The 16001-nt window shown below is 44.8% G+C and overlaps 1 protein-coding gene across 1 annotated transcript in view; it reads right to left on the minus strand.

The window, feature by feature from the left end:
- Positions 1–3351: 3351 nt before the first annotated feature.
- Positions 3352–16001, minus strand: part of LOC102560426 (disintegrin and metalloproteinase domain-containing protein 9) — a 47686-nt gene continuing 35036 nt past the window's right edge. The window contains exons 19-22 of the mRNA XM_019482840.2: positions 13410–13542; positions 11161–11227; positions 9764–9816; positions 3352–6877 (exon numbers count right to left, since the gene is read on the minus strand). Coding sequence (XP_019338385.2) covers positions 6799–6877; positions 9764–9816; positions 11161–11227; positions 13410–13542 — 332 coding nt within the window. The 3' untranslated portion in view covers positions 3352–6798. The remainder of the gene's footprint in view (positions 6878–9763; positions 9817–11160; positions 11228–13409; positions 13543–16001) is intronic.

The following is a 16001-nucleotide window of genomic DNA, read 5'->3' on the forward strand; positions in this document are numbered from 1 at the left end:
TGGGGAGTTTGGGTGTGAGGGTTTAAACTCCTCAGCTGGGGAGGACGGGGTGGCCATGTATCCCTGATTTTTGGCACCGGCCTGAGGGCAGCCCCAGCCCTGAGGACCCAGAGCTGTCCACAACTGATTCCAACAATCATTGACTGTCAGAAATTAGCTCCAGGCAGCCTTTGTGTGTAGACATGCCACATGTTCGTCTACTACTTTTCAACATCTTTAATAACAATTTGGATGTGGGGACGAAGAGCTCGCTGGCCAAGTTCGCGGATGACACCAAGTTATGGGGAAGCGTGGTCATACTTGAAGATAGGCTACAGATACAGGCGGACGTAGATGGGCTGGCAAGTTGGGCGGATCGCAACGTGATCAAGTTCAACGTTGAAAAATGTAAAGTGCTCCATCTCGGGACGAGCAACCCCCAACACACCTACAGGCTTGGCGGTACCAAACTGACTAGCACCATGAATGAAAGGGACCTGGGGGTCATAATAGACCTCTATGAATATGACCCAGCAGGGTGTCCAGACTGTGGAACAGTGGTGACGTGTAGGGGGCGCACGGGGGTGCATGTGCACTCCCTGAGAGTGCCAGTGCACCCCTGACCGGGTGCGCTCACCACTTAGGCTTTGGGCACGGGGGGCAGGCGGAAGCACCGGTGCCCCCCTCTGCAAACACCGACTGATCGCTGCAGCCGCTCCCAGAAGCAGCTGCTGGCACTCCTGGAAGCAGCTGCAGTGATCGGCCACAGCCGTCAGTCCCCCTGGGCAGCGGGATTGGCCGTGGGGGGACCCTCCCGCCCTGGTCAGTGGGACTGGTCATGGGGGGCATGTGTCCCCCCGCCCCCCCTCAACTAAGGCAGCACCAGTCACCCATGCTGTGGAATAAGCTCCCTTTGGAAATGGTGCAATCATCTACCCTGGAGATCTTCAAGAGGAGACTAGACAGTCATCTTGTTGGGATCACCTGACCCCCAGTTGCCTTTCCTGCTCGGTGCAGGGGGCCGTACTTGATCTTCCATGGTCCCCTCCAGCCTGACAATCTATGAATCTATGTTCAATTTAAGACACCATAAAAGCAGTCATAAAAGTGTTCCTCATGGAACACTTTCCATGACATGGGGAACATTTTTATGGTGCTTTATATTGGGTACACATGTAGCACTCCTGACATTCATTGAGTACTAATTAAGATGTTAATCATGCCATAAATGTAATGTGTAACAGGTCCCTTAAACTCTACTATAAATGATTTGAATAGGTTCATAGATTGTAGAGTTGGAAGGGACCACAATGGATCATCATGTCCGATCCCCAGCCCCTGGCAGGAAAGAGAACCAAGGTCAGATGACACCAGCCAGGTGACTTTCTAGCCTTCTCTTGAAGACCTCCAAGCTAGGTGATAACACCACCTCTCCTGGAAGCCCGTTCCAGATCCTGGTCACCTTTACTGTGAAAAATTTCTTTCTAGTATCTAACCTAAATCCACTCTCAACTAGTTTACACCCGTTATTCCTAGTCACTCCCTGGAGTGCCCTAATAAACAGCGCTTCCCTTATTCCCTGTTGACCTCCCCTAATAAGTTTATAGGCACCACAAGATCTCCTCTCAGCCATCTCTTCTGAAGGCTGAAGAGATTCAGCTCTCTCAACCTCCCCCCCTAGGGTCTATCACAAAGGCCACTAATCATGCGAGTGGCCCTCCTCTGGACCCTTTCGAGATTCCCCGCATCCCTCTTGAAGTGTGGCGCCCAAAACTGGACACAGTACTCCAAATGCGGCCTGACCAGTGCCGCATAGAGGGGGAGCATCACCTCCTTTGTTCTATTAGTCATGCACCTGCTAATGCACAAGGTGCAATTGGCCTTGTTGATGGCCTTGTTACACTGCTGGCTCATGTTCATCTTGGAGTCAATTATGACTCCAAGATCCCTCTCTGCCTCCGAGCTGCTGAGAAGGACACTCCCCAACCTATAGGTGTGCTGGGGGTTCCTCCTTCCCAGGTGGAGTACCTTACATTTATCTTTATTAAATTGCATCCTATATCTACCCATTGATCCAACCTGTCCAGGTTGGCCTGAATCTGCTCCCTGCCCTCCGGTGTACTAATTTTGCCCCATAACTTGGTATCATCAGCGAACTTGGAGAGGGTGCTCTCCACGCCCTCGTCCAAATCCATGATGAAGATATTGAATAATATCGGTCTGAGGACTGAACTCTGTGGGACCCCACTGCCCACCTCCCTCCGAGCTGAGAAGGAACCATCCACCACCACTCTCTGGGTGCAGTCCCTAAGCCAGTTGGCCACCCACCTGACCGTGTAGGCATCCACTCCACAGTCTGCTAGCTTCCCAATGAGGATAGGATGTGAAACTGTGTCGAAGGCCTTCCTAAAGTCCAGGAAGATGACATCAGCCTTGGCTCCCGTGTCCAGGCAGTGTGTGACCTGCTCACAGAAGGCTACAAGGTTTGTCAGGCAGGATCTACCTGTGACAAACCCATGCTGGTTTCCCCTCAGCATTGTTTCCCCTGCTGGGCCTGCACAAATGTGTTCTTTGATTATTTTCTCTAGCATTTTCCCAGGAATAGAGGTAAGACTGACTGGTCTAAAGTTACCCGGCTTATCCCTTCTCCCTTTCTTGAAAATGGGCACAACACTGGCCCTTCTCCAGTCCTCAGGGACCTGGCCGGAGCACCATGAGTGCTCGAACAGCTATGCCAGCAGTTCAGCTATGACACTGGCCAGTTCTTTCAGCAGCCATGGATGGAGGTCATCCGGGCCTGCTGACTTGTACCCATCCAGCTCCTCCAGGAGCTCGTTAACCATTTCAGAACTAACCATAGGCGGACTGGTGCCATGTGGACATCCGTCAATGATTGAGGTGGGGGAATTGGCTTGGTCAGTACATAGAAATACTGAAGTGAAGAACTCATTGAAGAGCTTTGCTTTTTTCCCCACGTCAACCACCAATTGTCCTGATTTGTCCTGCAGGGGCCCTATGTTGCTCTGAGCTTTCCTTTTGCCCGCTATATACCTGAAGAAGGACTTTTTGTTGTCCTTGATTGTTGAAGCCAGCCTGAGCTCAAGCCCTGCCTTGGCCTGTCTAACCGATTCTCTGCAATAGCGCATCAGGGAGATATATTCCTCCTTGGTGGCTGCTCCCTGCTTCCATTGCCTGTACATCTCTTTCTTTGCCCTCAGACTCTTCTGGAGTTCCCTGTTCAGCCAAAGGGGCTTTTTTGCTCCCTTACCTCTCTTCCAAATAAATATATTTGCAGTCTTTGCATAAAGTATTTCAGTTTGGGTTGATGTCTAGTAAGTTTCTACATGCAATGCATACTTTGACAGAAAAAGCCACGCTTTCATAGAACTTTATTTTCTAAATGAGGAACAAATATTTCCTTCTGTAATTTAAAATATTCTTCCATTTTACTTAAAATATTTTATTCACTTTGTACATGGATTAACAAGTGTATTTTGATTGCTGAGTTAGAGTGGACACAATAGCACACTCCCTAGTCATATATTGCATTTAAATACTCATCCATACCTCCACATGCTAAATGTCTTATACTTAAGAACAAAAAAAAATACATTTTGTTTTAAATAACAATGCAGCGCTAAGGTAAAATATAACACTTGAAAGGATTACTGTGTAGTACTTTTGCATTTGACAATAAAGCCACTGCAATCCTCAAAAATACACTCATCTCTACATATACAGAATTGCTTAAGATAATCCTTTAAAACACAATTATTCACATAAAATAGAAATGTAAATACAATATTATTGCTTGAATCACTGTAGCACCTAATAATCATAATCAAGACCACTTTGTGCTAGGTAATGTACAAATGCAAAAAGCAAAAAACCAAAAAAACACAAAGCCCACCAAAACCATTTCCCAAGATGACTAATGGAAAAAATGGAAAGACACAGAGTGAGAACAGGGAAATTAGCACATGTCTACACTGAATCCCTGGCACTCTTGTGTACTTGACAGCAGGTACTGCATGCCAGTATCATTTGGCATGATAAGCAGTTATTGCAGCATGTTGATAGCCTAACCATTGTCAAGCTTTTTGTAAAGTGTCACAGTAAAAGAGGAATTTAACTACATGAACTGTTGTCCAAACTCTGGGTGCAGACAGAAGTGCAGCTCCCAGTTGTAACTCAACAATTTCTACAAAGCGTTCTGAGTTACGAGGTTACCCCCGGACCAAAGAGAAGGTCTCTGTTGGTTCCATGTGGGAGGGAAATCTACCTGGGGCTGGGAGCCTGCAACCAGGTTCCCAAAGCAATGGCCAGAGCTCTCTGCCAGAGCTCGCTGTTTTCAGAATGGGAGAGAGGAAAGGCAGCCAAAAGAGCTCGTTCTTGGGGCTCCCCAACTGGTGCTGAAGCTGGGTTGGGTGAATTGGAGCCCCCTACCACACACACTTTGGGGGGGAGGGGGGGCTCCAATACACACACCCCACCTTCCGAGGGGGCTGAAAACCCCCCAGACTGAACTCCTTGTGCTCCCTTTCCCCTCTCCCATTTTAAAAACAGCAACAGGCTGGGAGCTCTGGGTAGACACAAGTCACAGAAGACAGTACATTTTGAAACATCTTTATCTGATACCTCATGCAATGAGGGGTAAGATTTTCACCTGATCTGCCATTTTTGAAGCTGTTTGCAGTCATGCACTTGTGTTTGGTCACAGCTACAAACTTCTTTCTGTGGCCAGATTGGGCAAAAATTGTTACTTCTGTCTGTCTGTTTTGAAATAAAACATAGTGTTAGTTTTCCACAGAACCATTTTTTTCAGTGCTGGTGTGAAGTTACGAATTCCTGCTGTGTATATTACAAAGGTATAGAACTGTCTTCAGTCAATTTTATATTTCCTATTTCACAACATGATCCTGCAGACATAATTGGTGCTAAGATCTTGGCAGCATAATATTACTTCATATTATTAAAAACTGAAATAAACATTTATAATAATGCACAGCTTCCCTAGATCCTGAGAAATTAGGGTGGGAGAGAGACATATTTGTCATCCATTCCAGCCCCTTGTCAGTGCAGAATTTTTCCCTGCAACAGATTTTCTGTTGATCTGCTCAGTTCAGTTGTAAAATAATAACATTGGGCAGCGGTTCTCAACTTTCTTCTTCCTGAGGTGCCCCCCAGCATGCTATAAAAACTCCACAGCCCACCTGTGACACAACAACTGCCCTGCTCCCCAGCCCCAACTGTACAGTCCCGGGTGCAGCAGGTGGGTCTTAGTGGTGGGAAGCCCTGGGGCCCTACTCACCTGGGCAGCAGCAGTGCGGAGCCTCATTTGCCTGCCTGCCCACAGCACCACCCACAAGATGGAGGCTGCGGGGCCTGTTCCTTCCTCAGGGCTCGCCTCAGCCTTGGGGAGTTAAGGAGGCTCTTCCCCATGCAGGGCCAGGCTGAGTGGACCCTCTGAAAACTGCTTGCAGCTCCTGGACCCCTGGTTGAGAACCTCTGATATAAAGGACTTCCCTTAGGAAATTGGTCTAGATTAGAATACAGTAAATTGTAATGCTAGTTCATGTTTCCAAATTTCGCACACGAAGAGCATCCACCATCCATAGAGCCATTGCATATTTAAATACAAGAGAAGGTTTCTGTTGTAACATACTCTCTTTTCTCCACTGTTTTCACTTTCATTATACATAGTAGATTCTCCACAGCTTCCATTCCATTAGCTGTCATTTTGCCAAGGTAATCTCAGTTATTTTAAGTCAGTGCCCTTTGCTGATTGTCAGATAAAGGATTGCAAATTTATCTGCCCCTTTCAGAGGACAAAGGAATTTATAGGAAAAAAAAATTCTCTGTAATTGCCAGCAAATATTTAGTATAGAGTTACAGATTTTTCCTGGTATCTACTGAACACAAATATATGAAAAAAATAAATAAAAAAGAAATGCTAAGGCCTCTTAGCTTAGCTCATTTTATAGCAGTTTGTTTAAAGAGCAGTAGTCCTTCATCTTATTCCCTTCATCAGGATCTTTTTTGCTTAGAACAGCTGAATGTAACAGTAGTGTTGCTAATAAGAAAGGAAAGGGATGAGGTCCTTACCTCTGCTCTGGTCCCCTTACACAGTGGAGAGAGGGTGGAGCATCCTAAAGGCCCTTGAGCTGGATGTTGGGAGGATTCAGCCTATAATGGGTCCTGGGGGAGAGAGCTCTGAGGCCACCTTCCAAGAATCATTTTGGAAAACTCAGCATAAAATGGGGGTTTGGCCATAACACACACAGCACTGGCACTGCAAAGATTCCAGATAGTACTGCTGCTTGGAGGCAGTTAAGTCTCTGCTGCCTAAATTATATCAGGAATCGAACAGTAGTTTAAGATCAGGATGATACTCCAGGTGGCTAATACTGACCATAAATTTCCCACTCTCTGGCCTGCAAATTCTGTGCTGTGCTTTCAAGAAGTTAGGTTTTGGAAGACACTGTTATTTGTATTGTAGTTTTATACAACCTAAGAAGTGCTGGCCCTTGTGTCTTCTGATAAAAAAATACCTGGAAGGACCTGAGTGCACACAACTCCTTCATTACAGTGAATAGTAGTTGCATGTTACATGCCCTGCATCCCAGAACCAGTCCTTTTCTAATGAAACAGGATAGTGTTTCAATGCGAGATTTAACTGTAAGGATTGTAGGATTGAGACCTTCATATAGGAAACAGGGATAAGAAAAATAGCAAGATTTCATTAATTTCCCTTTGACACATTTTTTCATGTTGTTCAAGACACCTGGATGAATTTGTGAGGACCACACAGAAGGCTTTTCAGACAACTGGTCTAGGTGGGACTGGTGGTCTTGGAGGTCTTGGAGGAACTGCAGGGAACTGACTTGGTATTTGCTGCCTAAAAAGTGGGAGAAAAATGCACATTGTATCTATGTTTGATACCATATTTGGAAACGTGACACACTTGGTTAATAGTAGCTAATGCTGATAAATGCTTTTGGAAAATATCTCCACCTTCAAACTCACCTTCCCAAGTTATTTCTAAAGTGCTTGTCAAAACAGTCTTGAACCACCAGATTTAAAACACTTTGACTGCTAGGTCATTTCTTATTCCTATGTTGGGTGCCTGAAGACATGTGGGATGACATGCTGTAATTACAGTGCATCAGAGCAGACTCAGTTTATCCAGCCTGCTGGAGCATGCTAATTAGCACACTCCAGCAGTCTCAGCGTCTCATGTACTCAGCATCCCTGCACTTCAAAATGGCAGGGGTGCTTTAAAGCTCATTCACTGAGCTTTAATTAAAGCATCCCCACTGCCATTTTGAAGCGTGGGACATTGAATACAGGAGACACTGCAGGCGCTTTAATTAGAGCAGCTCCCAAGAGCCACTCTAATTAAAGCGTCCCCACCCCCACCTCTGAAGCACATGTAAAGATGCCCTTTGGTGTCATTTATAAGTGCCTTGGTAGCCAGCTGCTTTCCCAGAACCTTTGTGCCTGGCATTGTACATACACTAAAAGAGAATCTCTTCTCATAAAACCTTATAGTCTGAATGGAAACCACAGACACAAAATAGAGGGGAGCCAAAGACCAAGAGAGATGCTTGAGGCTTAAGGCTACATCTTGGCCTTAGAGCTGCCTAGTACACTGCGCTCTACAAGTAATCACAACTGGCTGCAAAAGCTGGAGCATCTGAAGCTCAGAGATGGAATCAATCCTATTAAACTTAATAAAAGATCCCCAATTCCACTTGTCATTTTTCTGGAATTACAGTATAGCTTCAGTATTACAAGCCTTGTTTATAACACATCCCTGTTTCCAACAATCCCAACAGAAGGAATCAGTGTTTTCCCCATTATTATGATGCAACAAATTGATTAACCTTATTATAGGTGGTTCTGTCTGCATTTAGAAGGTTTTCTCGTTCTGTATTATATAACCTTATATTATTGGTGGTGGATGGGTCATTTTCGACCTGGAGGGAAGTGGGCAGCGGGGTCCCCCAGGGCTTGGTCCTTGGGCCCGCACTGTTCAATTTCTTTATTAGTGACTTGGACGACAGGGTGAAGAGCAGCCTGTTTAAATTCACAGATGACACCAAAATTTGGGGTGAGGTGGGCACGCTAGAAGGGAAGGACAGATTACAGCAGGACCTGGACAGGTAACAGGGGTGGGCAAATGAAAATAGGATGGGTTTCCATATTGACAAGCGCAGGGTGCTGCACTTGGGCAGTAAGAGCCAGCAGCATACCTATAGGGTGAGGAACTTCCTTCTCGAAAGCATGGTGGCAGAAAAAGATCTTGGAGTCATTGATTCCAAGATGAACATGGGCCGACAATATGAGAACATGGTCAGTAGAGCTAACCGTACCTTGTGATGCATCTACAGATGCATCACAAGCAGGGCCAAGGAGGTGATCCTCCCCCTTTATGCAACACTGGTCAGGCCGCAGCTGGAGTACTGTGTTCAGTTCTGGGTGCTGCACTTCAGGAAGGATGTGGACAGCATTGACAGGGTCCAGAGGAGGGCTACCCGCATGATCTGGGGACAGCAGGGCAGACCCTATGAGGAGAGGCTACGGGACCTTAACCTGTTCAGCCTTTGCAAGAGAAGGCTGAGGGGGAACCTGCTGGCCATCTATAAACTCACTAGGGGGGACCAGCAGGGTTTGGGAGAGACCCTGTTCCCCTGAGCACCTCCCAGAGTAACAAGGAATAATGGCCATAAATTGCTAGAGATTAGGTTAAGACTAGACATTAGAAGGCACAACTTCACAGTCAGGGCGGCTAGGATTTGGAACCAACTTCCAAGGGAAGTGGTGATGGCTCCTACCCTGGAGGTCTTTAAGAGGAGGCTCGACGTTTACCTGGCTGGGGTCATTTGAGCCCAGTTTTCTCTCCTGCCCACGGAAGGGGGTTGGACTAGAAGATCTACAAGGTGCCTTCCAACCCTACAACTATGAATCTATATCAATTATCGTCTTTCAATTAACTTTTCTCTTGGTCCCACAGGGGTTCATCATAATAAGGTCATATACTATCTCTTTCATTTCAGGGCCAACTTTGTGCTGGACATTTAGGAGAGTTCTAAGGAACATTTTACTTATCAGCTCTGCAGCCATGTGCAATCTTGCTCAAGAGAGGGACTGATATAAAGTTGGATACACCAAAAATTCATAATTCAGGCTATTGTAGAAGCTGGTAAAAGTTCCCAAAGACACAAAGCAAGAGGACTGGGTATAAGTTGGATTTGTTAAACAAGGACTGTCCAGCTTCTAAGAAGCCAAGCCATACCCTGCAGGTTGCATTAGCAGGGACCATGGGTACCCGGGGTTGTACACTGCATGTGTCCCTACATGTCCCTCTCCCACTGCACCATGTATCTGGATGCCTGGGTTCCCCAACCACCCCCTTCTCCCCTGCTGCAAGCAAGTCAAGGCACCCTGCCTCACTCTTAGCTCCCCAGCTCCAGGCTTCCTATTGCATTGCACCTCTCGGGCACCCCAACCCGTGGGTTGCTCCACACTGCACCTTCCTGCTACCTGAGGCAGGTGAGGAGAAGCTGGAGGAAGAAGGGGCCTAAAGACCATGTCTGCTTCTGCAGCTAGAGCAAGGAGGGGAGAAGTGGCTGGGTGGAATTTAATCTAATTTAATCCCTCCATCTGTGGGCCACCAGTTGAACAGCCCCGTGTTAAACATATTAGGTCCTGTGTTTTTAGCAACACTAATACATCCATATTTTAAATACTATAGATAAGTGGTTTTAAAAAACAAACAAACCTTGGATTAGGAAAATGTGATATTGTGAACATCCCAGAATTTGATGTTGCAGGCTGAAAAAGAAGTTATAGAAAACCAGGTTAAGAGTAGATATCATGTTATAAAGCACTGTCAGGTTTATCAAAATACAATTTTTAAAATAGTGCAGGATTTAATACTACTTTGCAACTACGCAGGATCTTCCATGAATTTTAAAGTGCTTTGCAAAAGTTAATGCACTGAGACCCACATCTCCCCCTTGATATCTGAAAACATAATCATTCCCATTATAAAGATAAGAAAAAAAAAAGGACCCAAAGTCTCACACAGAGTTTGCAGTACTAGTGGAAACAGGACCCAGATCTATTGGTTCACCAAATCTTCCTCCTGTTAGATTATGACTTGCTGTGAAACAAGGGTAATTAGAAAGTGGCAGTCTTGCAATTTTCATGCTAATTTATATGGAAAGTCAAGCAGTAGGCTGGGACTAGGTTATTATTCAAGCAACCCCATGCACCTTAAAAATCTAGTAACAGAAAGTGCAGTTGAAGAAAGTATGGGAGTTAGAAACAAAGAGACATGAAAGATGGTAAGAGAAAAAAAGGTTGACACGAAGAGAGTTAAGCAAGGGTTTTGTGCTAACTCCTGGTCCTTTTGGTTGCCCTTGCCTGTACCCTAAATTATTTAGAAGATGCTTGTTGCAGCAAAATGGTTCAGGACCAGGAGTTAGGCTATCTAGGCACTAGTCCAGGTTGGTACCTAATTTTCAGAAAAAAGGTAAATCACTGCAAAATCTAGCTTGACACCTGAGAACACATTCAGATGAACACATATGTGCATCTCTCTGGGGACAACTCGCAGCGGCACATATTTGTGCTGCTCCCGGTTGTCCCCGGGGAACACCCCTGCACACATGCTCTGGCCCAGGGCAAATTGCCCTGGATGAGGTAGGGGAGGCTGAGACCGGCACCTGGGCTGGCCCCAGCAGCCTTACCTGGACCCCTGGGGATTTTGGGGGCTGCAGTGGTGGCAATCCAGGCACACGAAGCCTGGCCAGCAGCTGGAGCGTAGCTCTGGCCAGCCAGGCTCTAGTTTCGGGCAGCACATGCTGATGCCATGTGTGCTATCCTGCTTTCCTTTGATTAAGGTTTTTTTGATACTGGGATTTCCCAGTATCTAAATTTGGCTCCACGTGAAAATCATGTGTGCGGGGTGCATTTGAGATCCTGCAATGCACATGTGCGCACTCGTATGGATGTGCCCTTAAATGCTTCTAACTTAGGCTCTAGAAGGCACTTCTAGCCAGCATCATGGACAGTGTGTGAACTTGTTCATTTTTCTTTTGCCCTAAATGGTGCAATTTCCCCCTGGAATTTAGTCAACAGGAGGCATCGTGATCCTCACATGTGGAGTCTTACCCAATCATTTCTTGTGGCATTCAGGTTTGGTCCATTACTTTGTCTTCCTTGCTGTGTATTGTTAGCCCTAAAATAAAATTTATATCATAAGAAAAAAGTCACCTAAATACATGTAAGTATAGTGCAATTCAGCCCTGCAGTAGCTGAGGCAGAGCTCAGAGACTTGGGTTCTCTTCCTGGCTCTGCTCCTCTGTGACCATGGGCAGGTTACTTTACTTCTCTGGGCTTATGTTTCCCTTCCCACACTTTGTCTGGGATGCCTATTTAGACTGTAAGTTCTTTGTAGCAGAGATTGCTTCCTGCCATATATTTACAAAGGGTGCAGACAGAAGTGCAACTCCCCACTGTAACTGAGAATGCTTTGCAATATGTTTACTGTTGGTTTCAGGGGGAGGGGAAGTTAGCTGCTGGCTGGGAGCCTCCAGCCAGTTTACCTTAGCAACAGCCCCTCTCACGCCTAGCCTGTCTCTGTTTCAGAATGGGAAGGGGGAAAGCGAGCTTGTTCTAGGGGCCAGCGCTGGAGGGTGAGGTAGGTGAATTGCTCCCCACGAGGTGGAGGCTCCAATACACCTGCCCACTCTCCAGTGGGGGCTGAAAGTCCCCCAAACCAAACTTCCTTTGCTCCCTTTTCCCCTTCCCATTCTGAAAACAGCTTGATGCTGGCAGGCAGGGCAGACAGAAGTTACAGAAGACGGTCCGTTTTGAAACATCTCGATCTGACCCCTCATATAATAAGGGGTCAGGTCAGATTTTCACCCAAATAGCCGTTTTTGCAGCCGTCTGCAGCCATGCCCTTGTGTTTGGTCTTGGCTATAAACTGCTTTCTGTGGCCAGATTGGGTGACAATTCTCACTTCTGTTTGCACCCTGCACAGTGCCTATTACAATGGAGCCTGGATCCAGCTGCTAATGTAACCCAAATACAAAATACAAAACTTACTAGAAATAGACACTGAGGAAATTACTAGAGGAGATGGATTAGAGTGTTAATTAAAACAAAGGTTCCTAGAAGAGTCACAGACTTATGCTTCATAAGAAAACCAAACATCTCCATGCATCAAATCTTGGGGTATAATTTAGGACAAAATCTGGCTCAGTGTTTTGGAGGTACAGAGTTTACATATGTGGATTTCATGTAGCTCTTTGTTAGGCACATATCTAGGTGGCATATCAGGAACTGAACAGCAGTTTGCGAAGGAGCTCAAAGCATCATCAATGGAGCATTGTGTGGGACAGATAAAAATTAAATATTGCACAATTTAAGATGTTTCTATAAATTTGGCTGTTTCACAGATAATCTTAATTTTCATTAAAAAAAACTCAAAAGCTCCAATTTTTAAATAACAGTTCCTTTTGAATGGCAAATTACAACTTGTTGAAGACTGGACTGAAGCTCCCACCTGGAGACATGCTGGCTTTACAGTCAGATCTGGAGTCTAAGTTTCTACCTTCTTCCATCACATACTGATCGCCTTCCTAAACTAACAGAGACTTTCTTGAACTAAGGCACTAACAAATAATATTAGATCTCCAAATGTTGGTATGATTTCCACTTATTTCTGGAGATTTCTGGATGATCACTTATTTGCAGTGAACAGTCAAAATGAACAGCTTACCATAAGTTCTAGGTTTCTTTCAAACTTTACTAATAATCTTTTCCAACCTATATCCTAACCGATACACTGATCCTTACTTATACAGAATAGCTTACATTATTTTAACACGATAATCCTTGTTAAATGGACCATATCATTGTGTCTAGTCAAAAAACCCAGAATTAGTTTATTATTATTCCAAAGAAATAAAAAGCAACGGGAGATCCAGTTTCCCGTACTAAAACATTATATAATATAGGCAGAAAAAGCGAGGCATATTTGGGACTGGCTGCACTTAAAAACAGACAAAAGGCCATCTTTAACTGACAAAATATAGAAGAATATTGTTGACCTTTTCTTAAGCTAACTTTATTTACACAGATGATGCCTCATTGCCCCAAGAATTCTATGTCATCCCATCACAAGCTGCAAAATCTGGGGAAACTAATTTAAATAGCTTGGAGAGAATGCTGACACTTTGCCTCAGTCTTTCATATTGGGTATTTTGACAATTATTTTCTATTATTGCTCAAACCAGAATAGTTCCACTGATGCTGAATTAATTTAACATTATAACATTCATAATATGAACCACTCTAAGACCCAAATTGAAACAACCATGACACTGGTTGTGACGAGGACACATTTGGAATACCTGGGTTGTCTTCTGCTTTTCCTGCAAAACTTCCTTTTAATTGCATCTCGCTTGATGAATGCTATGACAATACCAATCAAAACTGGAACTACAAGTAGGAAAAACACAAGCAGGCCATCTCGAAGTGATGTATCTAAAGAAAAATAATGCAAGCAACACAGGTTAACAAACTTATGTAACTTCATTACACAAACATTTTGCTGCAGCAAGCATCTTCTAAATAATCTAGGGTACAGACAAGGGCAACCAAAATGATCAGGGACCTGGAGCAGTTGCCATACCAGGAAAGACTAAAAAGGCTAGGACTCTTCAGTTTGGAAAGGAGACTGAGGCAGGATATGACAGAGGTCTATAAAATCATAAAGGGTGTGGACCAAGTGAACAGGGAACTGTTGTTCACCAAGTGCCAGAATACTAAAACTAGGAGACACCCACTGAAATTAGTAAGTGACAGGTTTATAACTAACAAGAGAAATTATTTTTTTATACACAATGCATAGTTAACTGGTAGAATTAATTGCCACAGGAGGTGGTTGAGGCAGACAGCATAGCCAGATTCAAGAAGGGACTGGATGAATTCATGGAAGATACATGTATTAATTGCTATTGAAAAAAAAGGGTTGGAGATGTTTCCTGTGGCATCTCTAAACCAATACAAGGTGGATGTCAGGGAGAGTACTAAATAGGGTACAGATCACTCTAAAGATATCCGGTTCAGTGTTCTCCCTGTATAACACCCACTTCTGCCATTGCCAGACAGACAATACGAGGCGAGGCAGACTATGGCACATGTTCTTCTGATCCTAATAATGGATCATGATAATTATTTGAAGCTTCACTAAATTTGACATAACTTAGACAATTAGTCAGAAATTTAGAATTTAGCCACAAAAAGTCAGAAGCTGTTTTCTTCTGAGAGAGAAAAGGAATATGCAAATTTTCTTTTTTCTCTAACTTTAAATTTCCAAGAATTATGAATATTATTTCATTTTTTAAAGTAAAAAGGCAATAGCATCAATCTAATTTTCATTATTTTTGAGAGTCACTTTTTTAAAGAAAACAACAAATCCACAGTCAGATGGATTGCTAATTGGCTGAAGGGTTGTACGCAGAGGGTGGTGGTGGATGGGTCATATTCGACCTGGGGGAAGTGGGCAGCGGAGTCCCCCAGGGCTCGGTCCTTGGGCCCACGCTGTTCAATTTCTTTATCAGCGATTTGGACGATGGGGTGAAAAGCAACCTGTTCAAATTCGCTGATGATACCAAAATCTGGGGTGAGGTGGGCACGCTAGTAGGGAGGGAAAGACTGCAGAAAGACCTGGATAGGTTGCAAGGGTGGGCTGACAGAAACAGGATGCGTTTCAATACGGACAAGTGCAGGGTGCTGCACTTGGGCAGTAGTAACCGGCAACACACTTATAAGATGGGAAACTCCCTTCTTGAGAGCACGGAGGCAGAAAGGGATCTTGGAGTCATCACTGACTCCAAGATGAACATGGGCCGACAATGCGAGGTCACGGTCCGCAGGGCTAACCGGACCCTATCACGCATCCACAGGTGCATCTCAAGTGGGGCCAAGAAGGTAATCCTCCCTCTCTACGTGACACTGGTCAGGCCACAGCTGGAGTACTGTGTCCAGTTCTGGGCGCCCCACTTCAAAAGGGATGTGGACAACATTGAGAGGGTCCAGAGGAGGGCCACCCGCATGATCCGGGGACAGCAGGGCAGACCCTACAATGAGAGGCTACGGGACCTGAACCTGTTCAGCCTTCACAAGAGAAGGCTGAGGGGGGACCTTGTGACCGTCTATAAACTCACTAGGAGGCACCAGAAGGGTTTGGGGGAGACCTTGTTTCCCCCAGCACCCCCCAGGATAACCAGAAATAATGGCCACAAGTTGTTGGAGAGTAGGTTCAGATTAGACATCCGTAAGAACTACTTCACAGTTAGGGCGGCTGGGGTCTGGAACCAACTTCCAAGGGAAGTGGTGCTGGCTCCTACTCTGGGGGTCTTTAAGAAGCGGCTCGATGCCTACATGGCTGGGGTCACTTGAGCCCAGTTTCTCTCCTGCCCAGGCAGGGAGTCGGATTTGAAGATCTACAAGGTCCCTTCCGACCCTACTTCTATGATTCTATGATTTAAGAGCAAGTCACTTTTATTCTCAAATTAACAAATCAATAGATTTTTTTTTTAAATGTATGGATCACAACTGTGTGTATAAAAAAAGAAGAAAAGTTTTGTTTAATGTGTTGAATGAAGTCTACAGAAATAAAGCAAAAATGCCATCTTTTCCATCACTAATCCCATTTCTGAAATGTGCTTCAATCCTGCTTGCTTTATGCTTCTGTATAATCCCACTAGTTTCAGTGGGACTTTTGTAACTAAGGAGTGCAGGGTTAGTTCCAATACTTTAATCTTCATGAATATCTGTGATGTAAACAGATCTGCATCTCTTTCAACATAAGTAAGCATTTAACAAGTTTATAGCCATCAGATGTAAAGAATCAGTATATTTTTGGTAGCAAGAGATAAGATTTTTTTTTTAAGTTTACTAAAAAAGAATAGACATTGGGCCAAGTTCCCTGTTGGATG

Source organism: Alligator mississippiensis, chromosome 6 (genome assembly GCF_030867095.1).
Source record: "Alligator mississippiensis isolate rAllMis1 chromosome 6, rAllMis1, whole genome shotgun sequence".
In the NCBI taxonomy this organism is placed as follows: domain Eukaryota; kingdom Metazoa; phylum Chordata; order Crocodylia; family Alligatoridae; genus Alligator; species Alligator mississippiensis.